The following is a 26,466-nucleotide window of genomic DNA, read 5'->3' on the forward strand; positions in this document are numbered from 1 at the left end:
CACTCACTACCTAACTGGAGGCGCCTGTCACTCACTAGCTAACCTGGGGGTCCCTGTCACTCACTACCTAACTTGGGGGGGCTACCATATTAAGGGGGCATTCTGCCTATTTATGTGAAATGCTGTCTATTTATGTGCCTCATGACTGCTGAATGTGTCTTGTTGGGAGCCTTATGATTTGTTGGGGGCCTCATGATTGCTGAATTTGTCTTGTTGGGGGCCTCATGATTTGTTGGGGGCCTCATGATTGCTGAATTTGTCTTGTTGGGGGCCTCATGATTGCTGAATTTGTCTTGTTGGGGGCCTCATGATTTGTTGGAGGCCTCATGATTGCTGAATATGTCTTGTTGGGGGTCACATGATTGCTAACTGCGAGACTATGGGAAAAGCTGAATCCTTATCATATGAGACAATAGCATTAAACCTACTTTTTTAGCGTTTTAAAACAGAAAATAAAACTGGGAGGTTCTAAAAAATTGAATACATTTTTCAGGAGTAAGATGGATGAAATTGTTTATCTTCACAGTTTATTTTCAACTTGGATTTTCCATAATGTTCATGTATGAGTTAAAACGTTTGTACAGTATTTAGTTTAAATTGCTGTTGCCACTTTGCGATAGATACCGGTAAGTGACTTTTGGGTTGCAGTTTGGGCACTCGGCCTCCAAAAGGTTCGCCACCACTGTCCTAATCTGATGTCCCACCATTGCTAGGTTCATGTAAATTTGTCTCCACCCGTTACCACACCTATATTCTGGTCCATGGCCCACTAATTTTTTGGTGCGGCGCGATAAGCACGCCACACAACGTGATCGTCATATTTTTGGCACGCTAGCTGCAGTGTGCTGAATTCTGCTGCCTACAGTATGTACAGTATACGCTGTTCTCTAGTGCTTGCACTGTGTGCTGATTTACCTCCAGTGTGTACAGTGTAAGGTGTTACTCTGTGCCTTTATTGATTGTAAACCAGCTGTATTGTATGCTGATCCCTGCTACTTTCAGTATGTACAGTATTAGCTGTAAAGCCTGGTACACACATACAATTTTGATTAGCCAATTTTAGCTCTGTTCATAAAATTCATTGTCTGTTGGCCCACTTACTGCACGGGGGTGTGAAATTGGGGGTCAGTGATTGACCAATCAAAATTGTATGTGCGTATACATCTTTGATCTATGCCTATACTGATTGTAAATGATCGAAATAAAGGACAGGGGGCTCCGTCCAATATTTCGATGGGCAGGCCCGTTATCCGTAGCTTACACCGCTGCTAAGTTCATGTACATTTGGCCCCACCCATGGCCACGCCCACTCACCGCATGGTCACGCCCATTTTTTGCCTCCCCTCCTGGTGCCCACAGGTGCCACTGATCTCCAGGGACCCTAGAAACGCCCCTACTGCAAATCAAAACTTAAAGCTGACCTCCAGTGAATATCCAAGTTCACTGGGTCCTCTTCCCCTTTAAAGTTAATGGTCAATGAGCTAAAATAATTTAGGTTGATTATGCAAATAATATATATGCAAATACATGCATTTTCAAAATGGACCAATCAAATCCCGGCAAGGTGGCATTCAATTGGTCTGTTTTTAAGCTGCATAAATTTGCTTTATGACAAAACTCCGCAAAAACTCAGAATTATTTGCAGCTCGCTAACCAACTCTAGTAGAGATGGCCAGTAATGTCAATTAGCCCAACTGCAAGCTCCAGAAAGTTACATTACCATAAAATGTACCTCAACTCAAAATTATTGACAATTCCTATAAGGAGTCTGGAACATCCCACCGGTTGCCTGCGTTCTGTTACCACCTGTTTCTGAAACAATTAGGTACCCACGCACTGTGCAAAGTAGCCGTGCGCTTATGCCGGGGACTATAGGATGTTCTGTAAAACAATGCAGCTCTTTGCCTTCATTGGCTTCGTTCCGTGGGCGGGAGAGACGGGGGTGTGGCGGATAACGGCGGACGCTGATTGGCCTGGCCAGCAGACAGCACATGTTCTTCTGAGAGCTTCCTCTGAGAGCTTGGCTCAGTTGCTCTGTGGATTTCAGGTTGGTGGAGTGCTCAGTGAAACTTGCGCAAGATGATGATTCTCGGCTATTGGAAAATCCGCGGGGTGAGAAATCGGATGTAATATAACGTTTCTTAGTACGGGGCACATTTCGGCAGCAGTGTTTGACTGGTTTTACCTTTTTCTCGATGTGTAGCTTGCTCACGCCATTCGGTTGACGCTGGAATACACAAAAACTCCCTATGAAGACAAGTTCTATCACACAGGGGAGGGTGAGTATAAACGACAACAGTTGCTGGATATAACCGGGCGCGAACCAGATTTCTTCAAAGGGCTAAGCATATTTAGAACGCTAATTATTAGCTAGCGTTGCAACCAGATCAACTACTATTGCAGCTGTCAGTGAATTAATAATTTGCTTCTGATGCTAACGTTTTTATAGCCGGAGCCTCTGCAAATATAGCTTCTTGTAGATCAAAAAGCATATCCATTAGTGTTGTTCGGATCATGAACGATTCGGATCTTTGATCCGAATCGCTTTTGTGAGTCGAATCATCAAAATGAGTGATTCGGATCGCAAAAGGGGCGGGGCCATGAGCGACACGCCCCCTATCAGCGGGCAGCGGGGTCCTGGAAGCAGAGCAGAGCAGAGATGGATCGCTCTGTTGGATGGGAGCCAGCCTTGCAGGGACAGCAGGTAGATGAGAGGGGACATGGGTGCCACTGCCAGATGTGTGTAGAGCACACAAACTGGCTGAAATGTGCTGCTCATTATAGGCTGTCTGTTCGTAGTTGTGCACAGTGAGCACATTGGAAGCTTTTGGCTCAGCACAGCTCAGTAACTTTGCAGGCACTGTGATTGCAGGGCAATATGATCCTCCTGCACTAAACAGCTGCACTTATCTTCTGGGAATGCTTTGGGGAATACTTTCTTTAACTGTGCTACTTTACATTCAAAGTGTACAGATGTACATGTAGGTGAAATATATGTAAAGTATATGATTGCAGCACAGGGGAGGACTGGCCCAGGGGGACGGGGGGCAATTGCCCCCCGGGCCGCCCGAATCTTAAGTAATTAGGGCCAGCCGCTGCTATACGCAGCGGCTGCAGACATACCACAGGTGACAGGTTTGCAGTGGGGATCGCAACCTCGCGCGATATTTCCCGGCAAGTTGAAGTATCCAATCAGAGAAGGGGCTGAGGCGGCCGGCTGTGGTGTGCCCTTGTGCGTGGCTGCGCCTGCGGTGGATGTGAGTGGCACAAGGACACAAATAGCTTAGGTCCTCTCCGGCCCGGTGGGTTGACCCTGCTTGCCATTGCCGCCCGCAACGTGCTGCTGTGCCTGCGGTGTCATCGGAGTGAGCTGTCTCACTCTTCAGCTTTCTGTGCTGGGGGGGGCTGGGGGCCTGGAGCTGCGGCTACGAGTGGCTGGCTGTCCTGGCTGGAGGAGTCGGACACTCTGGGGGCTGGGAGTCGGAGATGCCACCTATAGCTGCTTGCTGCTGTGGAGGAGGAGGAGGTGTAGGACTGAGGAGACAGGAGGATAGAGGAGGTCGGGTCCAGGTTGCCAGAGGAGAAGGTGTTTTTTATAAATTTTGTTTCTGTACTTCTTCACCCTTCTTGTCACTGAGTTACTCACACTTTGCTGCCTGCCTGCCTTTTCTTCTTGTGGTGTGATTAGCAGCAGGGGAGGGGGGAGGCAGGCAGTTAGGCACTGTCAAACAGGTAGTTGGAGGGGGGGGGGTAGGTGTCAGACAAGTAGTTTGTATGGTGGGTGGGCAGGAGTGGGGTTAGGCATTACCAGGTAGGTTGGTTTGTGTGTGTGTGTGTGGGGGGGGGGGGGGGTGTTGTTTAAAGGAGTTATCAGGCATTTTTAATGAAATAAGGGCTACTTACCCGGGGCTTCCTCTAGCCCCACGCTCCCAGCATGTCCCGGCGGCAAGGTGTGTGTGTGTGTGTGTGTGTGTGTTAGTCATCACAATTTGAAGATTTGCACACAAGAAAGATATGGCTTTGGGCTGGGGATGCCGTGAAATGGGCCTCTAGTTTGTGTTGTCCCCCCAGGCCAAAAGGTCCCAGTCCTCCCCTGTTGCAGCATGTGGGTATTGTGTGCAAGCAAACATTTCTGCTCTCTGCTCCCTTCCTCCCTTCTCTGTCCACTCCCTGCCCTCTGTCCATCTTCTCCCCTTCTCTGTGTCCACCCCCCTCCCCTTCTCCTGTCCTGCTAGTCATTTCACCCCCGAAATGCTTCCGTAGTGAAATGATCCGAGATTCGGATCAAAGATCCGGATCTTTTCAATGATCCGATTTGAATCATCCGGATCATTGAAAAGATCCGAACTTCCCATCTCTAATATCCATAATGTATTGTGCTTGCTTAATTGATCATAGTATGTGCTAGTGTTGTCCGGATCATGAATCTCTTTTGTGAGTCGAATCATCAAAATGAGTGATTTGGATCGCAAAGGGGTGGGGCCATGAGCGACACGCCCCCTCTCTGCGGCAGCGGAGTGGAAGCATAGCAGAGATGGATCACTGAGTTGGAGGGGAGCTTGCAGGGACAGGGGTAGATGAGGGGACATCGGTGCCACTGCCAGATATGTGTAGGAGCACACATACTGGCTATAATGTGCTGCTCATTATAGGCTGTCTGTTCCTAGTTGTGCACAGTGAACAAATTGGAAACTTTTGGCACAGCTCAGTAACTGCAGGCAGCGTGCTGGGCTAGGACAGGGCAGGCACTGTGCAATATGATCCTCCTGCACTGCTCTAAACAGCTGCACTTCACTTCTGGGAATGCTTTCTTTCACTGTGCGATGTTTGCATTTAAAGTATACATATGAACATATAGGTGAAATATATGTAAAGCATGATTGCAGCATGTGGTTATTGTGTGCAAACTGCTCTCTGCTTGTCCCTCCTCCCTTCTCTGTCCACTCTCTGCCCATCTTCTCCCCTTCTGTGTCCAACCCCCCCTCCCCTTCTCTGTCCACCGCAGGGAAAGTCCTGTCCTGCTAGTCATTTCACCCCTGAATGCTTCCGTGGTAAAATGATCCAAGATTCGGATCAAAGAACCGGAACTTTTCAATGATCAGATTTGAATCATCCGGATCATTGAAAAGAGCCGAACTTCGCATCTCTAGTATGTGCATGCCCGGATTTACATCACAAGAGCCTAAAGTCACAGATGTTCAGGCCCTCCATGTACCTCAAACACTCAACAAACTGCACTGCATGTGTGCTGGTTGATCCTGCTGTCACTTCTCCTTTACAGGTCATAGGTAGCTACAGGTGCCCCTTAGTATTAGGTAGCGAGAGCTATCTTCAGTATAAAGTAGCTAGAGGTGCCCCCAAGAAGGTAGATCTTGTCAGTGGCTTGCCAAGACCCAGGGGAGGGAAGCAGGGAATTTTGGTGCCTGCTGCAGGAACGCACAGCGCCAAAGCTTGGTGTGGCTATAGCCGTAATGCTATAGTCTGCATAGGGTAATTTTGGAATCTGGCAACTGCCAGACACATACACCCCTGAATTTGTGTGGCAGCAGGGTGAGCCGTCAAGCCCATTCATCAGTATGCCATGTATGTCCAGGTGAGTAACATCTCTTAACCTCCCTGGCAGTACACAGTTTTAGAGGCTGCATCCACGGGAGGATTTTATTTTTTTTTTTAAAGTGAACCTCCGGACTAAATCGACTCAGCAGAACTGAAAAGGCCTGGTGTTTCTTTAAGTTTCACAGCATCAGAACTTTTTCTCTTATACAAGCCTCATTTTTAGCTGCACAGAAGAAAACTGCCCTGGCTTTTATCCCCTGAAGCTGTGCAAAGCATGATGGGAATTCTGATGTTGTTCTCGTTCTGCTGTTTTGGTGCAAATTTTTTTTTTTTACATTTTTAATTTGATATTTGAAGCCTAGCGTGTGCAGATGGGAGGGGTAATCAGGACACAGGATAGTTGGAACTGTCTCCCGCTCCCTGTCACCTCCTTTCAACCAAAAAGATGGCAGCCCCCATGAATCACAAACATTTGCCTGTTCTTTTAAAACAGGGTGGGCAAGACATATTACCTATCTATTCTAATTAACATAACTAATGTAACTTAATGACAGTATGTTTGTTTAGGCTGAAGTTCCCCTTTAAAGCAAGTTCCGCTATATGCCTAAAGGACTTACGAGGCCAAATTAGTCAAAGTTAATTACCTGTATAATACTGCACGGAGGACGCCGTCCGCGCCCTCCGTGCCGATCCGCCGGGTCCCCTCGCTCATTAGCCCCCGGGCCGGCTCCCCTGCCTCTCCCAAAATGGCTGCTTCCTCTGGCCGCAGCTGCGCAGTCCGCATAGCAGCGAGTGCGGCTGCACAGCTCTAGGGCCAACCTCCCCGATCCACGTTACGTAGCGTGGATCGGGGAGGTTGGCCCTAGAGCTGCGCAGCCGCCTCGCGGCTATGCGGACCGCGCAGCCGCAGTCAGAGGAAGCGAACATTTTGGGAGAGGCAGGGGAGCCCGGGCCGTGGGGTCGGGAGCCAGCCCGGGGGGCTAATGAGCGGGGGGATCGGCACGGACGGCGTCCTCCATGGCGTAAAAAATTATACAGGTAATTAACTTTTTTGACTAATTTGGCCTCGTAAGTCCTGCCAACTAACACCCCCCCCCCCCCCCCGAACGCTGCCGGTAATATTTACCCATCTGTGATCCCGCGAGAGCCACAGCTTCACGATCCAGCTTCACTGTTGCTATGGCGATCGACATGTCATGCGCAGTCCCGATCCTCCCCATAGCGAAGCCTGGAGCTGATTGGGAGGCTGCACCATCGTGGGATCCCTGGGGGGTATGTATTACGGCGGTGATTGGATCTAGTTTTTCTGATTGATTTCTCATAGAAATGAATGAAAATCGACGACAGTAAATGCTGAGAAAATCTTATTGTGTTATGGTAAGTCCAGCCCTGAGTACATGCAAATTTTAAAGCGTGACATCTTGCCACCACCAAAAAGTTATTCTACAATTTATGTTCAGGTGTGGTGTTTTTTTTTTTTTTTTTTTTTTTCCATATTCAATATGCCCAGTAGTGTTTGGAATACCAGGGTCCACTTGGAGGATGGTTGAAAACATTTAACATCTACTTCATGTCAATTTTTTTTTTTTTTATGCTTACATGTTCTGCAGTGCTTTACAGATTATGTGGTCTTGCCAGCACTAGACTAGTCTAGGGGATCCAGCAGGAAACCTCGTAGGGAACAGTTCTCATATTATAGCACAATTGTAGTGTGGGTGTAACTGTACAAACTATCTGAAACCTAGCAGTCTGAGAGGGTGCTGTCTAACCAATCACATTAGCAGACTTTCCCAGGGTGGTTTCCTGCTGGGTCTCCTAAACTAGACTAGTGCAGTCTTGTCTCTGTCACTCGGAGGAGCTTGCAATGTAATACTGCGGTTGCATGTCTGTTGTATTCTAAAGCCAATTTAGAGGACATTGGTTAACTTTATTTATTTTTTGCTGAACTATCACAAATACCTTCTGTTTTTAAGTAGGCTAAATTATTTCTGGCTTTGATTTTTGATAGGCTTTTTGGTCTCTTAGCTCTTTATACCTTCCAGGTGGTTCTGGGTATTCCTGTTTGTGATTAGTGTATCTTGGAATTGAGTTAGAGTGCTGGTTTTCAATGTTGAGTTAAGGAGTCTGTGTAATGCTTTTACGACACCAGTAGGTCCCATGAGCTAAAGTGAAAATTGGTGGTCTTCCATAGTTTAATGTGTATTTGCATATATGTGAAATCCACAGCATTTACCTTATTTTTCGGACTATAAGACGCTCCTGACCATAAGACGCACCTAGGTTTAGAGGACAAAAACCAGGGGAAAAATGTATACTAAACCTGGTGCATTCATGGTGAAGGGGCATCTTATGGATTATGCCCCCTCTGTACCTCTTGTGTCCTCCTGTTCCCCATGTTTCTGCCTCTGTCCACTTTGTGTCCTCCTCTATGCCCCTTTGTGTTCCCCTTGTGTCCTCTATGCCCCTTTGTCCTCCAGTCCACTTGTCCGCCTGTGTCCTCCTCTCCATGGGCACAGTACAGGGAGTCCCCAACATTGCAGCCAATTGGAGGTTCGTATTGGCAGGCAATCACAAGTCAGGAACTCCCTGCATTTGGACTATAAGACGCAGTGAATTTTTTCCCCCACTTTTGCAGGAGAAAAAGTGAGTCTTATAGTCCAAAAAATACAGTAAATGTTTTCAGTAAACCAAACCAGGGCTGTGGAGTTGGAGAAATTTTTGGGTAGCTGGAGTCAGGGAAAAAAATGCAGACTCCTAATAAATTTAACGATTCATTAAAAGAGAAAATATGACAATGTTCCCAGATAAGTCGGCATAAATAACTTGTACAGTAATAGCAGTGATTAGTCAACAAAATGAAGTAATAAACCAAAGTTATTTGTGTTGCTGCAGTAAAGCAGTCAACATATATTTTTAAAGTTGGATATACCTATCTGATTGTGACTGTGTATATCTGTACACAGGAATCTTTTATATATCTGTATATCTATACCGTAGTTGTATCAATACTAGGCATGGCCAATGAATTGCAAATTTGGCATTGATGCAAATTTATGTTCTCCCTTTGCTTGTGAAATTCATAAATTTGAGATGTTGTAAATTTTAGGTTGGTGACTGCAAATTAAGTTACACACCAGTACTATATGTGTGCACTCCCTGCAGAGCTGTTGAGATTGAGAATGTTGTGCACACTGATCAGAGGTGTTGTCTGTCATGTGTAAACCTGGTTCAGATTGTGCTTAAAGAATTGTAATACTCTAGAGTAGTGGTTCTCAACCTGGGGTCCGCGGACACTGGGGGTACATCGGCAGCTGTCAGGGAGTCCCCCCAGGGGCTGCAGACAAAATGGTCGATCTTTCCCCCCAGGAGAGAAGTGTCGGGCAGGACAGGCAGTGTCGGTGAGGCGCAGCAACTTACTTGGCCCCGTTCCCGCATGGACTCCTGTCGCCATGGTTACCCAGCAGCATCCCATGACGTTAGAGTTGCTGCCGGAAGTAACCATAACAGGAAGACGCAGCGAGAGGAGTCTGCGTGGGAATGGGGCTACGTAGATTATACTGGGGCACTACCTGGCTATCTATACTGGAGCACCTATAGACTCGTTAACTACAATGGGGCACCACCTGCACCTGGCTAATCTATTCTGCGGCACCTATAGCTTGCTACCTACACTGGGGCACCACCTGTACATGCCTCTCTACACTGGAGCACCTATAACTCTGCCTACACTATGGCATCTGTACCTGGCTTAGCTATACTGGGGGCACCTGTACCTTGCTACCTTTCCTGGTTGCCCGTATGGGGGTCTTCTATACCTAGCTAGGACTGGGTCAAGAGGTGACACTGGGACCTAGAGGGGGAGAAAATGGGAACAGAGGTGACACAAAGGGGGTCAAAAGAGGCACAGGGAGAACAGAGAATACAGGGAGATGTGGTGACACAGAGGGAGACGAGACATAGGGAGAACAGAGGGGTACAAAAGAATGGATTCGGGTTAAAAAGGGCTATGGTCCTTATCTCATTTGATAACCAGGGACTACCTGTATTTCGCTAGTATTTGGCTCCACCCACATCATGTAATTACCACGCTCACTCTTTCACCATGGCATGCTTTCGGTAGGGGGTACATTTGCCTAGGGTTGACTCACAAAGGGGTACATGTACTAAAAAGGTTGAGAACCACTGCTCTAGAGGAGGAAAACCCCTCATTCTCCTGCAGAGTGCCTGCATGTCACTCTTATGCTTAGGTACACACGATGCAATTTTCTGACTGATTTACATCAGATGGGATTATTTCCAACCTGTCCAATTGATTTTCTGTTCGCTTCTATGGAAAATCGATTGGAAATCAGATCAGACATGTTGGAAATGATTGATCTGATGGTAAATCTGTCAGAAAATTGCATTGTTCTTGTCTGCACATTCAAGTACACCCCTTTTCCACAGGCAGTGAAATGCCTCTCAAACCTCAACTGCTTGCTGCTGCCTGGTAACTGTTTGCTGAGCACACAGTTCAACTGCCTGTGGAAAAGGGGCGTTAGGCTACGTTTCCACTGCAGTGTGACATGTTCGTGTATGATTTTTCTGATTGGCAAAAGTTTGCATGTAAATTTGTATGTGGGTTTATGCTAATCTTTTGTACATATGATTCTAAAATTGTACATGGGTAATTTTGACTGGCTAACTTGAGTATCTCGCAAGCCAAAAAAAAGTTTGGGCACCTCTGACTTAAAGGACAACTGAAGCAAGAGGTATATGGAGGATGCCATATTTCCTTTTAGGCAGTGCCAGTTGCCTGGCAGCCCTGCTGATCCTCTGCGTCTAGTACTTTTAGCCATAGACCCTGAACAAGCATGCAGCACATCATGTGTTTTTGATAAACTGCATGCTTTTCTGGTGTGATTTAGACACTACTGCAGCCAAATAGATCAGCATGGCTGCCAGGCAACTGGTATTGTTTAAAAGAAAATATGGCAGCCTTAACCTCTTTGGCAGCCTGAGGCTGTGTGCAGAGTATAGCATGCAGTGGGTGTTTGTACATCCTGGGGGATCCCGACGTCGGCCGCCATTCTTCCTCTCCTCCAGGGCTCTGCTTCCTCCTGGTGAGATCGCCTGCTGTTGTCATGACAGTTGAGCTTCAGCGCCACCTGTAAGATGGTGTAATTGCCGTCTATTTACACAGTACAGCGCTTCGATCAGCAGCAGCGCTGTACTGACACTGCTGTCCCCCAAGGGCACTAGGGAGCTATCGGCTCTCATAGGCAGAAACAGGGCTGTGGAGTTGGAGTCGGAGCAATTTTGGGTGCCTGGAGTCAGTCGGGGGTAAAAATGCTCCGACTCCTAATGAATTTAAATTGTAATTAGAAAATATGATAAAATGTTCTATTTCTCAGATAATAGTCATAAATTTATGTATACAGTGATAGCTGTGCTTAGTCCACAAAAATGAAATGAACCAATCAAAATTGGTTACTTGTGCTGCTTCAATAAAGCAGTCTCCGTATTTTTAAAGTCAGATATACATATCTGTGACTACAGTATATAAGCCAATCACAGTGTTCTCCCCAGAGCCTTTTAACTGGGCGGAGCGCCCGGCTGGTGGTCAGTCCCCGCCCGGCTGCTGTGATCACTCCCTGTCAGCAGCGCGTTTGCCGTTCTCCACACTCGTCCAGCACAGTGCTCAGCGGCTGTGGCATTGGAGCTGGCCGCTGTCACTCTGACACAATCTCCGCCCTCCTCCTCAGCTCCTGACATTACAAGCCAGACCACGGGAGCTTTGAAGGAGGAGCACACAGAGAAAGAACTGAGGACGTGGGCTTGCTGTGTTCCCTCTGATGAGTCACTCACTCACTGATCTGCCTGAGTGAGTAGTGCAGAGAACGGCTCTCCTCCTCCTGTCTTCCCCTCATGCAGGACATTTCCCAGCACGTTCCCCAGCCTCCCCCGATCAGAGGTCACCGCACAGAGAACAGCGTGGAGCGGCGCTCGTTCATTCCGGGGAGAGCAGCCACAGGGCAGATGGCTATCTGATAGCAGTAATGGTCCCCCAGCAAGGGAATCCTTGTGATGACTGTCAGCTGCCGTCTCTGTGCTACCGAGACAGGTATTAAACAACTTTACAGCCACTACTGCTTCCCTTCCCCCACTGCTCTGCCCGGAGAGGTTACATAGCTGGCTGTCCTGGACATCAGTCTGCAGACTTCCTGCAGTGTGCTGTCCACTCACAAACATTTTCTTTTCTGCATTTGTCTGTCTCCCTCTTATACATTTCTCTCTCACACACTTTCTCCCTCTGTTTTTCTTTCCCCTTTCCCAGTCCTTTTCACACACTCTCTCTGTCCCTCAAAGAATCTATCTCCCTCCCAGACACTCACACCTATTCCTTATATTCACTTCTTCTACTGAACCCTCCTCTCTCCTCTATATACTGTATTTCCTGTATACAGTATGTATGTTTGTTTACTAGTGCTTGATTTTTAAGGGTAGAAGCCACAGCAGAAACCCCCAAGCACTTTTATTTTCCTTTGTAGTGCATGCTGTTTAGCATAGACAAACAAGCATGTCTACACTGGGTTTGCTACTGCTATGACAGCCAAAACTATTGTGAGACTTTTTGAGTTAGATAACAAAACAGTCTGTGGGGATGTGTGGTTTTGGGCCTAAATTAGTCACCCTGTCTACAGCCCCTTTCTGGTATGAATCCGGCTTTGGCAGCACTTTATCGGATTGCACATCAAAACATTCAGTGCAAGATGCCTTTCTCCATTAGCATCACTTAGTGTAATCCTCTCTCCCTATCGGAAATGCCTAGCATGATTACCTCACCAGGTAACAACCAGCGTGCTCCACCTACTCTTCTCCCCAGCATGATCCTCCCTGTCCATTCTCACCTAGTAGTAGCAGACATCACCCTCTTTCCCCACCCATCGTGACCATAATTTCCCACCCGGCTACTTTTTCATGCCACCCGGCTGGAAAAAAATTCTGGGGAGAACACTGCAATCAGTCCCTCGCTGTTCTCCGTCACCTGGATCTTCTGCTATCAGTCCCGGTAATTCAGCCAGTCAGCGCGGTCCGGCCGCATGCCGCTTTTACAGCCAGGAGCATTCTACGCCTGCGCAATAGTGCTGTGCAGGTGTAGTACGCTCCCGGCGGCGGAGTGTGTGCATGCACATTATGCCAGACTGGCTCAAGTACCTGGACTCATAGCAGAAGATCCAGGTGGCGGAGGAGGACAGCGAGGGACTGTTAAGCCTGAAGAGGGCTGAAGGAAGCCCCAGGTATGTATAAAACTAATTTCATCTGTCTCAGGTTTACTTTGTTACACAGTAGTACTATACTCTACATATGCACTCCCCACAGAGCTGCAGGGAATCAACTGAGTAAGTTGTGCACATTGAACAGAGGTGTTGTCGATCACCTATAAACCTGGTTCAGATTGTGCATGAAGAATGTGTAATAGAGGAATAATCTCCTCATTCCCCTGCAGAGTACCTGCATATCATTCTTTCATGTACCCAGTTACATTGCCTAGGGCCTGATCCATGTTTTTGTTCCGGTCTGTATCTTTTTCAAGTACTCTTACCAAGGTCTAGTTTAAAGGTAGGTACACACATCGGATAAAAGTCTTTGGAAAATGAAAGATCACATACCAATTTTACCCCCTTCCATGTAGTATATGAACATGCGCTACACAGTATTCTATTGAGCTGAACTCCCCATTCTTTGCAAGGTGCTAAAAACAAGGATGCTGTACACATGCAAAAGATCAGTTCCTGCAAAATGCATTCATAGTCTGATATCTGCAGATATCATACACACCTTTTTTTTTAACTGACATTCATCTGCAGATCAGACAATTATCTGCAGGTCTGAAGATCCATCCTGGTGGATCTGATCTGCAGATTGCCCATTAAACAAGGTGTGTGAGATCTGCAGATATCATGGACTATCAATGCCTTTTGCAGATCTTTTGCAGATACTGATCTTTTGCATGTGTACAGCATCCTTGTTTTCAGCATTTTGCAAAGATTTTTATCTGGAGAGTTCAGCTCAATAGACTGTGTAGGTATGGCTCTCATACTACATGGAAGGGGGTAAAATTGGTCTGTGATCTTTCATTTTCCAAAGACTTATCTGATCTGTGTACCCACCTTTAGTCTTTGACTAAAGGGAATAAATATGGCAGTCTACACATCCTTCTCACTTCAGTTGTCTTTTAAAATTCCTAAGCGTTGCCAGTTAAGAGACGACTCATGTAACATACTTTCAATCAACAATACTGTAATAAGCAAATTGGAGGAGTCTGAGTCGGTGGAATTTCTAAACTGAGGAGTTGGAGTCGGTGGATTTTTGTACCGACTCCACAGCCCTGGGCAGAAGCCTATGACAGCCGATCGCCAGGATTGGCCAGCTGGGGATGATGATGATGATGATGATGATGATGATGAAAAAAGAAATAGTAAAACACATTAAAAAAAGCATAACATAAATATTTTTTTTAAAAAAAAGGGGGGTGGCGGGAAATCAGACCCCACCAACAGAGCGCTCTGTTGGTGCAGAGAAAAGGGGGGGGGGGGGGGGGGGGAGAGATCACTAGTGTGCTGTGTTGTGTGGCACTGCAGCTAGGCCTTATGCTGAATACACACCATGAGTTACCGCGTCGCACACGTCCGTCAATACGCGTTGATTCGATTTCTGAGCGCATTTCGATTATTTTTAGGTCGAATGCCATGTAAAGTATGGCAAATCGACCTAACGATCCATCGAACCGCGAATTGGACATGTCGGAAATCAAATCGACGCATATCGATGGACGCATCGAACACGGAAACGCATGGTGTGTGTCCAGCATTAAAGAGAACCCGAGGTGGGTTTGAAGAATGTTATCTGCATACAGAGGCTGGATCTGCCTATACAGCCCAGCCTCGGTTGCTATCACAAACCCCCCTAAGGTCCCCCTGCACTCTGCAATCCCTCATAAATCACAGCTGGGTCGCAGCGGGCTGTGCTTATCTCTATAGTGTTAGTCTGCTGCTCTCCCCGCCTCCTGCAGAACTCCGGTCCCCGCCTGCATCCCTTCCCTCCCTGCTGATTGGAGGGAAGGGACGGGGGCAGGGACCTGAGCTCTGCAGGAGGTGGGGGAGCAGCCGAGACTGAAACTACAGATGTAAGCACAGCCCGGCTGTGATTTGTCTGATTGCAGAGTGCAGGGGGACCTTAGGGGGGTTTGGGATAGCAGAGGCTGGGCTGTATAGGCAGATCCAGCCTCTGTATGCAGATAACATTCTTCAAACACACCTCTGGTTCTCTGTAAAGCTGCAGTGGCCAATTACACAAAACACAGCCTGGTCTTTAAGGGGGTTCAGCACTGTTGTCCTCAAGAGGTTAAAGTAGACTTGCGCCACAATATTTGACTTTAGGTTCCTGGGGGTTGTTACTAATGTCTGCTATTGCCAATACTACGTTGAGTGACTTGTCAAAAGCAACAAACCACTGTATAGCCCTTGTCAGAAGCTGCATACAATCTGAAGGATATAATAGGCCAGTCAAGAATTGAGATTCACTTTTAACACTATGAATGACCGTCTTTTATAAATCGGTCCTGCAAGTTCGTGCAGAAACAAACCTACTCCTGCAGTGTATGTGTTGCGACTGTGAACACTTTATTTAAATTTTCTGTTGCATCATTTTATGTGAATCCTGTTTTTACAGCACCAGATTATGACAAGAGTGAGTGGCTGGATGAAAAGGAAAAACTTGGCTTGGATTTTCCCAATGTAAGTGATGCCTTGGTAAAGTTACGGTGGTGTGTCTCTGTATCTGGTCGCACTTTGACCAACCTGTGTAGTGTAATGGTTAAGGGCTCTGCCTCTGACACAGACAACCTGGGTTCAAATCTCAGCTCTGCCTGTTCAGTAAGTTAGCACCTATTCAGTAGGAGACCTTGGGACTCCCTGCTGCTACTGCCTATAGAGCATGTCCTAGTGGCTGCAGATCTGGCACTTTGAGAATGCCAGGAGTATGCTCCTGAGTCGAGTCTTCTGGGTGATAAAGATTTTGAGGCATGCTGAGAAAACTCCACTATGTCCTCTGAAGGCTCTTCTGGCTGGTTTCTGGAGCTGTCAGGAGACAGACTGTCTTAGTCTTCTGCACTCTTTTAGGATAACCAAATCTATACTTACCTTGTGCACCTATTACCTATTAGACCTAGGCTGATCATTAGATGGCGCATTTGGATCCATGGTTCCCCTAAAGAGGAATCTGCAGCGTCTGTGGAGGGATGGGGAATCATTACTAATTAATCACCTTGGGTCTAGCTAAACCTATTAGCCATCTCTAACTTTAAATTGCAACAGTAAAGCACCTACCAGAAATCTCCTACCAGAAATCCTGAGAAGTGTGATTTGAAGAGAATCTGTATTGTTAAAATCGCTCAAAAGTAAACATACCAGTGCGTTAGGGGACATCTCCTATTACCCTCTGACACAATTTCGCCGCTCCTCGCCGCATTAAAAGTGGTTAAAAACAGTTTTAAAAAGTTTGTTTGTAAACAAACAAAATGGCCACCAAAACAGGGAGTAGGTTGATGTACAGTATGTCCACACATAGAAAATACATCCATACACAAGCAGGCTGTATACAGCCTTCCTTTTGAATCTCAAGAGATCATTTGTGTGTTTCTTTCCCCCATGCACTGAAGTTTCAGGCTGCTCTTTTCTTCTTGCAAACAGCTTTGCCCTTGTTTGTAATTCCTCAGTATGTGAAAGCCCAGCCAGCTCAGAGGACGATTTATCCAGCTGATTAGAGCAGCTTCTCTCTTCTCTCATCTAAATAACACACAGGCAGTGTGCATAGAGGGGCCAGAAAGGGTGAGTTCATAGCAGAACCACAACACTGAAGAACTTGGCAGCCTTCCAGACACAGGCCGACAAGTCTGACAGGGGAAAGATGCATTGATTTATTACAGAGACTGTCATAGTAGAAAGTGCTGCAGTTAGCCAGAACACATTAGAATAGCTTTTGGAACATGTAGGATGATAAAAAACAGGATGCAATTTTTGTTACGGAGTCTCTTTAAGTTTGTCCTGTAAACTGCGACCAACGTCCAAACCGCTTGTGGTTAAGCAGGACGCCGGCCGCTGAATGAGGCACTTCCTTTAAGCCGCATCCTGACCTCCCCCTGGGCGTACCCACGCATGGGACACTTCCGGTTGCTTGGCGTGCAACTAGAAGTGACGTTGCCGCAGAAGCTCGCCTCTCCACAGCTAGCACGCTCGCGCTAGAGGCCTCTCCGACTCCGCCGAAGGCGGAAGTCAGAAGAAAACCACCGCTGCGCCCAATACAATTAGCAGGTAGGAATGGGATCCATGCCAGAATGACCTTTAGTCATTGCAGCAAGAGATGGAGCAGCTTTGAACCATGGGTGACATTTAGTCCTCCTTCCTGACAGCCCCCCAAAAACAGAGCTGTCCTAGTCCCTCAAGATCAGTAGAATAGGGACCTGCTACAGGACTGCCTTTAGCAATCACAGAGCCCAACCAGGAGAGGCTGAACCTGGTACAAAACCACAAGGAGTGGCCGGTTAGATGTGCACAGCAAATTATCCTGTCTGAGTTGAGGACGAAAAACACACCTGCCGGGGGGGGGGGGGGGGGGGGTAGCTTTAATTTATCCACGTGTCCAATGGGGGGTAGAGGGCGGAGCAACTACCCATAGATGCTGCCATGGAAGTATAAGGAAAAATGTTCTCTGTTTAAGCTCAACCCATCCCCCCCACCCCACTATTGAATTTAGAAAACGGGCAAAATGGTTACCTAATGAGTACCCCCAATATCTTCCTGCAGCCCCCATTTAGAGCACACACAAAGCAACAAATTATGTATGTACTGCAGAGTACAAATTGGATGCATGCCTGTAAAATATAGTTGCCTCTCCTGGCTCTAGCAGCAGTCCTCGCATCTTTCCCTGTGGCTTCAAACTCCCTGCGAAAGCTCTGGGGCTCACGGTCATGTGACCACAGCAAAGCTCAGCAGTCTTGTGGTGAGTTCAATACTGCAGAGGAGGCTGGAGGACTGCTGCTGGAGAAGGTAACGGTAACTATGGCTACAGGCACGCTTCCAACATACTTACACACTTTGTAAATTCTGTAACTGACATTAGATGCTAATTTTGATGTTTTGCAGCTGCCATACCTGATAGATGGAGATGTTAAACTGACACAGAGTAATACTATCCTGCGCTATATTGCACGCAAGCATGGATTGTGTAGGTATCCACTTCAGACTTTGTCCAGGTCTTAATGCTGTGTTAGACCTCTGTACTTTTTACTTTTGTATTTGCTTCCATATTTTCCTATATTTCTATTTTTTTTCTTTGCTGAGACTTGCGTTAAGGTATGTGATCGGTGCCTTTATGCTGGGGATACACTATATAAACATTTCTGTTAGATTTACCTGCCAGATAAAGTTCAACATGTTGGAAATGTATCTCTTACCATCTATCTGCCGAGCAATTAGGCAATGTTCTACTCAGCAGGATATAAACAGAAGACCATGCACCAGAGATAATGTCCATTCTCTACAGAAAATAATCTAATTATGCAGAAAATCTAACAGAAGAATCTAACAGAAAATTGTATGGTGTATTCCCAGCATTATGCTGGGCATACACGGAGCGGTTTCTCCTTATCAATCGAGCTGCTGATGGCTCGATTGATAATATCCGACAGGTCCGATGACCCAGCGGCTCGATCCGGCGCATAATCGAGGCCGTGTATGCCCAGCATAAGTATATGTATAGTATGTATGTATGTTCTGAAACCATAACTGTTTGCCTTTCTGCAGTAGTAATCCAGTCGATTGATCATTGCTTATGGGTTTTTCTCTAATTGCCATCCGGGACAATCCGAGATCCGGTCCCGCCCAGGATCTGGGGAAACATAACCCCAAGAAGATTAAAAGCCCCCGCCCTCCCTCAAACCTCAGTTCATCTGTGTTTCCGTGACGGAAACACCCAGGAAGGCAAGCTCCGTGTGCATTATTTTTTATTTTTTATCTACTCACCGCAGGGTGAGTTCATGACGGGAGGTGAGGCAGCTTGGGCGGAACAGAGGGGACGCCGGCTGCAGACCTCCACACGCGGCGGGTAACGGCTTCCGTGTGGTGTATGGCCGTTACACTGCTCGTCCCTTCTCAGAGGCCGGCTCTGCAAGGCGCAGCCGCTCTCTGATCGGCCCCCGGAAGTGAGGTAGTACGGGGGCCGGAAGTGGGCGGGCCGTGAGACCCAGGAAGCATTCAAGCAGACTCCTGGCGTCTCCATTACACCTGCAATCTTCCGCAGCGTGGAAGGATGTCTCAGCAGAGGGGAGAGCAGCCGCAGCAGCAGCCACAGCGGGAGTCAGATTCTGCGGGTCCTGCTCCTAAACCCTCATCGCAGGTGCAGCCATCGGGTACAAGTGGGGTAAGCCTCCAGTGGAGGATGAGGCTTACTTTTCATACCATGTGTTTTATGAATGATGGCATTCTCAGGTCTTTTTGTCTTTGCTTGTTTCTTTTTAGACAAAGACTGATCTAAAATCTTCTGCTCAGACCAAGACTTATAAAAGATGTGGCTTATGTAGCAGTAAGATTGCATTAGATGCCCCTAGGAACTTATGTCAGGGATGTACTGATGCCATTGTAGCTTCTCATTCCACGGATATACTTAAGGGTGTTATGGAAGCTGTAAATAAAAATATGCAGGAAACATTGGACAAATTTAAAGAATCATTCGTCCCCCCTGCTAGTCAGCCCCTTCCAGGGTCCTCTTCAGATTTATTTTCCCAACCTTCCGCCTTGGATATTTTGGGGGGCGAGGAGGAGGATGTTGAGGCAGAGGAGGAGGGGGTTTCTATTTCTCAGGAGGAAAGGGAACAGTTTCAGTCAGAGGATTCAGATAAGGAAAGACTCCAAGGTTCTTGTTCACTCCCGATGACTCTTCTGAGCTGCTTAAGGCTGTCTACACTACGGAACAGATTAAGGAATCTAACATAGCAAAGAAATGAACAGCGCTACTTAAAAACAGATGAGTGCTTACCTGCAAAAAAGTGCACACCCCACTCATGGGATTCAAATACACAATGAGCATACACATGACCTGTCTACCACTTGGAGGATGTTAGTTTCCACTAACAATTTGCAATTTGTTAGGTACTCGTCCCTCCCACTATCGAAGAAGTCTTTCCTCCTTGGGAGGGGACCTAACACTAAATTCTACCTATGCATATGCATAGCCTGGGCGCGCTACCAGTAAAATTGAGAATTGCGCAAAAAAAGTGGGATCGCACTCATCTGTTTTTAAGTAGCGCTGTTCATTTCTTTGCTATGTTTGATTGATTTATTTCTGGTCAGCTGCTCCCACTTAATAGTTTTTTCTTTGGTGTATATGCAGAGCCTCTGTTTGGGTTCAAGGTGCGTTTGCAGTTTCTGGGGGGGCTCAGCGCATCTCTGAGCTGAGGCCATTCAGAGGCGGCCTGGTGATGCGCTGATCCCACTTTTTTTGCGCAATTCTCAATTTTACTGGTAGCGCGCCCAGGCTATGCATATGCATAGGTAGAATTTAGTTAGTGTTAGGTCCCCTCCCAAGGAGGAAAGACTTCTTCAATAGTGGGAGGGACGAGTACCTAACAAATTGCAAATTGTTAGTGGAAACTAACATCCTCCAAGTGGTAGACAGGTCATGTGTATGCTCATTGTGTATTTGAATCCCATGAGTGGGGTGTGCACTTTTTTGCAGGTAAGCACTCATCTGTTTTTAAGTAGCGCTGTTCATTTCTTTGCTATGTTTGATTGATTTATTTCTGGTCAGCTGCTCCCACTTAATAGTTTTTCTTTGGTGTATATGCAGAGCCTCTGTTTGGGTTCAAGGTGCGTTTGCAGTTTCTGGGGGGGCTCAGCGCATCTCTGAGCTGAGGCCATTCAGAGGCGGCCTGGTGATGCGCTGATCCCACTTTTTTTGCGAGATTAAGGAATCTGTTCCAGATTTAACCCCTCAGGATCAAGTCTATTCGGGTTTGGGACAGACTAAAGGCAGAGTTTTTCCCATACATAAAACTCTCCAGGAAATTATTACCTCCCAATGGCAGAATCCTGAGAGGCCTCTATTTATTCCCAAATCTGCAAAGAGAAAATACCCTTTTGAACAAACAGATATTGATAAATGGACAAAGTGTCCAAAATTGGATGCCTCCTTGTCCAAATATTCCAAGGACTCCGACCTGTCTTTTGAAGACGCAGGAGTTCTTAAGGACGTGATGGACAAAAAGGTTGATTCCCTTCTTTAAAAAGCCTGGGAGTCAGCAGCGTTTGGTTTCATCCCAGGTATTTCAGCCACCTGTATTGCCAGGAACCTTAGAATTTGGATGGATAATCTCATCGATCAAATTTCTAAGGGTGTTCCACTTAAGGATTATGCAGCTTCGTTGCCGGTTGTCCTTAGGGCAGTCGCGTTTTTAGCGGATGCGGTTACTGAACTCATTCGGGTTTCAGCGCGTACTACAGCGCTTGTTAACTCGGCCAGAAGGGCTATATGGCTGAAAGCCTGGGAAGGGGACCAGACATCAAAGAATAGACTTTGTTCTATTCCTTTTGAGGGAAACCTTTTGTTCGGATCAGGGTTAGATGAGGTTTTGTCTCGCTCAGCAGAAAAAGGCAAACAGCTCCCAAATAAGAGGAAGACGTTTAGGGGGAAGAGACCTTTGGTTCCCAACAAACAAACGGTGGAGCAATCAAAAAATAAGAATGTGCAGAGAAAATGGTCCTTTCCGAAGGGGAGAGGCAGAGGGGGATTCACTCTTGGTAAGACTGAACCCCCCAAAAGCAATAAATGACTTTTTACCGGTGGGGGGAAGACTGATTTATTTTCGGTTAGAATGGGAGAAATTGAATCCCGATCCTTTTGTGTTACGAATTATAAAGCAGGGCTATCGTCTTCAGTTTTCCAGTCTTCCCCCTCAAAGGAGGTTTTTGAACCCGATTCCAAGAGACCCAGAAAAGGCCAGGGGTTTGGAAGTGGAGATTCAAAAACTTTTAGAAAAAAGAGTAATTTTGATAGTTCCCCAGGAAGAATTCCAGGGATACTACTCCCACGTGTTTCTGGTGAAGAAAACCAGCGGGGAGTTCAGGTTTATCCTGAATCTGAAATCTCTCAATCCGTTTCTGGTGTACAAAAAGTTTCGGATGGAGAGCATCTACTCTGTGAGAGCTCTCTTACAGGGCAAGGAATTTTTCGTCTCAATAGACCTCCGAGACGCTTATCTGCACATTCCTATTTTTCCTCCACATCAGATTTTTGAGGTTCGCAATAAAGGACCACTCCCACATATGGCACTTTCAGTTCCAGACTATGCCCTTTGGAATAGCATCAGCACCTCAAATTTTTACGAAGGTACTAGCGGAAGTCATGAAAGAAATGGGGCTCCAGGGGATATCAATTGTTCCATATCTGGACGACCTACTTATTTTTGCAGAGACAAAGGACTTAGTCATATCCCACAGGGACATTGCAATCAGAATGTTAACAGAGGTGGGATGGATAGTGAATTACGAAAAATCATCCCAGACTCCTGTTCAGGAGATTACTTTTCTGGGGTACAAAATAAATTCTATAGACAGGAAGATTTACTTACCTTCAGGGAAGATCGCAAAGATTCAAGCAGAGGTAAGCAATTTGCTTACAAGAGAGATGTGCCCTCTTCGTCTGATCATGCGAGTGCTAGGTCTATTTTCATCAGCAATTCCGGCGGTCACTTGGGCTCAAGCTCATGGCAGGGAGCTTCAGGCATTACTACTAGCCAATTGGGACAAATCCCAACAGACTCTAGATCTCCCAATTTTCATCCCAGAGACAGTAAAGGTCAGTCTATCTTGGTGGCTGAAGAATCAAAATCTAAATCAGGGGAGGTTTTGGAGGCAGTACGATCCGATAAAAATCTTTACGGATGCAAGTTCATGGGGCTGGGGGGCGACTTCCATGGGTCATCATGTCCAGGGAAGTTGGCCCTGTTCGATAAGAAAAGTCATCCAATTTCAGGGAACTTCTGGCAGTTCAAAGGGCCCTTCTATCTTTTCACTCTCAGATAGAAGGGAATCACGTCTTGGTTTTTTCGGACAATGTCACGACCGTGGCTTACCTATCAAAGCAAGGAGGCACGAGATCCAGGGATCTAATGCTTCTGTCGTTGGAAATTTTTTGCTGGATAGAACCTCGGATTCTGTCCTTGTCTGCGGTTCACATAAGGGGTGTCCTCAATGTGGAAGCAGACTGCTTGAGCCGTCAGCAGGTCAGTCAAGCGGAATGGGAACTTCATCCGGAAGCTTTCCAGTTAGTGACAGACAAATTCGGAATTCCGGAGATAGATCTTTTCGCTTCCCCGGAGAACGCGAAGGTAAAACGGTTTTTCTCCCTTCACAAAAGCCAGGGTTCTATGGGATTGGATGCCCTAAATCTCCCTTGGGGGTTCAGGTTGAGTTATGCGTTTCCCCCGATTGCCCTCCTTCCACAGGTTCTGGTGAAGTTTCAGGGGGAGGTGGGGAAACTAATCCTCATAGCTCCCCAATGGCCAAAGCGACCATGGTACGCAACTATACTAAAGATGGCGGTGGAACCTCCTTTTCCACTACCCGTTCGTCCGGATTTACTGATCCAGGGTCCCCTGGTTCATCCCAGGCCTCAGTTATTCAGACTGGCCGCCTGGATCCTGAGAGGGTGATTCTGAGAGACAAAGGTCTTTCTGAGAAGGTTATTGACACGCTTTTAAAGTGTAGAAAGCCAGTAACTCAGAAGATCTATCGCAAAGTATGGAAAGTATACTCATCATGGTGTCGGGTTCGTTCTAAAGAGCAGCACTTGACCAGTTCTGTCTTAGATTTTCTTCAAGACGGATTTGATATGAAGTTAGCTCCTAGTACACTTAAGGTCCAGTGTTCGGCGTTGTCGATCCTATTGGACAGACATTTAGCACAGGAGGAATTGGTAAAGAATTTCTTTAAAGCACTACAAAGATCGACTCCAGTTAAACAAAAGATATTTCCAGAATGGAATTTATCTTTAGTTTTGAACAGTCTCATTAAGGCTCCCTTCGAGCCTCTGGAGGATATTGACATAAAGTTTCTGACCCTTAAACTGGCTTTTCTAATTGCGATTACGTCGGCTAGACGTTTGAGCGATCTCCATGCATTATCCATTAAAGACCCTTTTTTGATCATATATCCAGATAATGTCAGGTTAAGATTAGATCCGGCCTACCTGCCTAAGGTAGCATCAGAATTTCACAGATCTCAGGAAATTATTCTTCCATCCTTCTGTTCAAATCCCTCGGGAGAAAAGGAGAAGGGTTTTCACTGCTTGGATGTCAGGAGGTGTCTTTTGATTTACCTTAATAGATCCAGGGAATTCCGTAGATCTAGCAGCCTTTTAGTACTATTTTCAGGGAAGAATAGGGGTCTTCAGGCATCCAAACAGACTATAGCCAGATGGGTGAGACAAGCTATTTCCCTAGCATACGAAAGTAGTAATTGTCCAGCACCAGTCAACATTAAAGCCCATTCGACCAGGTCATTATCCACATCATGTGCAGAAAGAGCAGGGGCCACCATTCAACAGATATGCCAGGCGGCAACATGGTCGAGCACGTCAACTATCAAGCACTACAGAGTGGATGTGCTGTCTCAGCAGGACCAGTCGTTTGGCAGAAAGGTGCTACAGGCGGTGGTCCCTCCCTAGGTGAGCCTTTAAGGTTCTTAAAGGACTTTCTTGTCTATCTCTCGGATTGTCCCGGATGGCAATTAGAGAAAGATTCCTATTAGACCTACCGGTAATGGAGTTTCTAATTGCCATCCGGGACAACGCTTAGTACCCTTCCCTTTCCTGACTCGCACCTTTTTCGCTATTTAGAGTTAATTCCACAGAGGGATTATAGGGGTCACTATTTGGTGTATAGATTTTTTTTTATCTCCTTCATCTTGGTGTTTCTAGTCATAGGTACTTTTTAGACGCACTGAGGTTTGAGGGAGGGCGGGGGCTTTTAATCTTCTTGGGGTTATGTTTCCCCAGATCCTGGGCGGGACCAGATCTCGGATTGTCCCGGATGGCAATTAGAAACTCCATTACCGGTAGGTCTAATAGGAGTCTTTTGTGTTCCCCACCCCCCTTCCTTTCTTTAGGATTGTAGTCTGCCACATGCTACCGCTTCATAGACCCTCTTCTAAACAACCCTTTGCAGAAAACAGACACAAAAACAGACAAGTGTGACTGCAGCCTGAACATTTCTGGGGCATCATTACTGTTATATAAACCACTAATTCTAACCATGGCAAAGATCTAGTGGGAACCATAGTGTAAAATTTCAGAATCTGTGTATATATTCAGACACAAAGGGTTTATGAGAGAACTAGATATAGATATATTAAGTGTGGCTTGGTTTACCCCAGTCACCTAGTGACTGACTGTGCATTTGGGTCTCTGCCTTTTAATACTCATTGAACTCCATAGAGAAAGTGGGCGGAGCCAACAGATAAGTTCCCAAAATATGAATGACAGCTTTTTATTCAGGTTGACCCCAACAATATGTGGTCTGAGTTTGAGGCGTGCAGCTTGAAAACGAGTGGCAGAGAGTTAAAAATGTCTCAATCAATGGCAAAAAAGGGGTTTTCAGTAGTCCACCCCAGGGACTGAGACTGTAGACTAAGGTGAAAATGTGTGGACCGTTTCATTGTCCTCCTAAAACAGGAGGAGTTGTGTATAGAAAATGGTGAACAAAGGGAAAACCTATAAGACTTGTGTAGAATGCAGTTATTGGTTTAAAAATGATCTGAAGTTACTGCATAGAGTAACCAAAATATCCCAGCTAAAGTACAGTCATATGACAAGCAGATTTACTTGCTGTAGCAATGCACAGTGAATGGTACAGGTAGTCCCTGGTAACAAATGAGATGGGGACTGTAGGCTTGTTCCAAACCTGAATCTGTTCAGTTGGAACACTGTGCCATCTGTCCCCTGTACATCTTCTGTGCCTCCAGTGTCCCAGTTCCCTCAACCTCTCCCCTCAGTATCCTCCTCTGTGCCAACTCTGCCTCCTCTGCCTTCTGTCCTAGTGATTATCATAATGTACTAATTTTGCTTATGCAGAACTTCACATACAATTTCTCAATCCTACGTAACTACGATTTTGAATTAGCATTGATTTCACATAATGCACAAACTTCCAGAGGGGCCCAGCATTGGCTCACAGGTTTACTTTAAAATGTGTGTGCAGAATTCGCTACACCTGTACAGTATAGTGTACTACAGCAAAATGCCATTTTACAGAGTTCAAAAGCACATTTTTAAAACCAATTTTCTCATACTACAGGGTCTTTTTTTTTTTTTTTTTTTTTTTTTTTTCCCCCTACCTTTTGGTACTTAATTGCAGAGTGCTGAAATATATTAAGCAGAAGATGAAATCCTTGCATTAACAAATTTTTTTCTTTACTATCCTGCAGGTGGGGAAACCGAATCTGAAAAGAATAATGTATCGCTACTTGAAAATCAAGTTATGGATTTTCGGATGGGCCTGGTGATGATTGCATACAACCCGCAATTTGTAGGTGAAATGAGCAAGAACTAGGTGTAAATCGAGGATGAGCCCTTCATTGACTTCTTCGTATGGAACAAACACTTTACACCTGCATGGGAATGGGTTGTTACACTCCCTTGTTGCTGCCACTGGATGGTTTCATTATTCCATAACCACTTCAAAGTGGGAAGGTGTAAGCATTGGTGTAATAAAGTTTGTTTCATATGACCATACGAAACTCAGCCCATCTCTATAATCAGCTGAATACAAAGTTCCTGCTAAATCATAGTTAATTCAGTTTCCTGTAAATCAAAACA

The 26,466-nt window shown here is 46.2% G+C and overlaps 1 protein-coding gene across 2 annotated transcripts in view; it reads left to right on the forward strand.

Annotated features, from left to right (window-relative positions):
* The first annotated feature begins 2,004 nt into the window (after positions 1–2,004).
* LOC137546744 (glutathione S-transferase Mu 1-like) overlaps positions 2,005–26,466 on the forward strand; it is a 34,875-nt gene continuing 10,413 nt past the window's right edge. The window contains exons 1-5 of one of the 2 annotated variants that reach the window (XM_068269527.1): positions 2,005–2,112; positions 2,204–2,279; positions 15,271–15,335; positions 17,742–17,823; positions 26,076–26,176. In XM_068269527.1, the coding sequence (XP_068125628.1) occupies positions 2,080–2,112; positions 2,204–2,279; positions 15,271–15,335; positions 17,742–17,823; positions 26,076–26,176 (357 nt within the window). In that variant the 5' untranslated portion in view covers positions 2,005–2,079. Of the gene's footprint in view, positions 2,113–2,203; positions 2,280–11,431; positions 11,660–15,270; positions 15,336–17,741; positions 17,824–26,075; positions 26,177–26,466 lie in introns of those variants that run through there. The other variant, XM_068269528.1, reaches the window with a different exon arrangement.

Source organism: Hyperolius riggenbachi, chromosome 2, assembly GCF_040937935.1.
Source record: "Hyperolius riggenbachi isolate aHypRig1 chromosome 2, aHypRig1.pri, whole genome shotgun sequence".
NCBI classification, from domain to species: Eukaryota; Metazoa; Chordata; class Amphibia; order Anura; family Hyperoliidae; genus Hyperolius; species Hyperolius riggenbachi.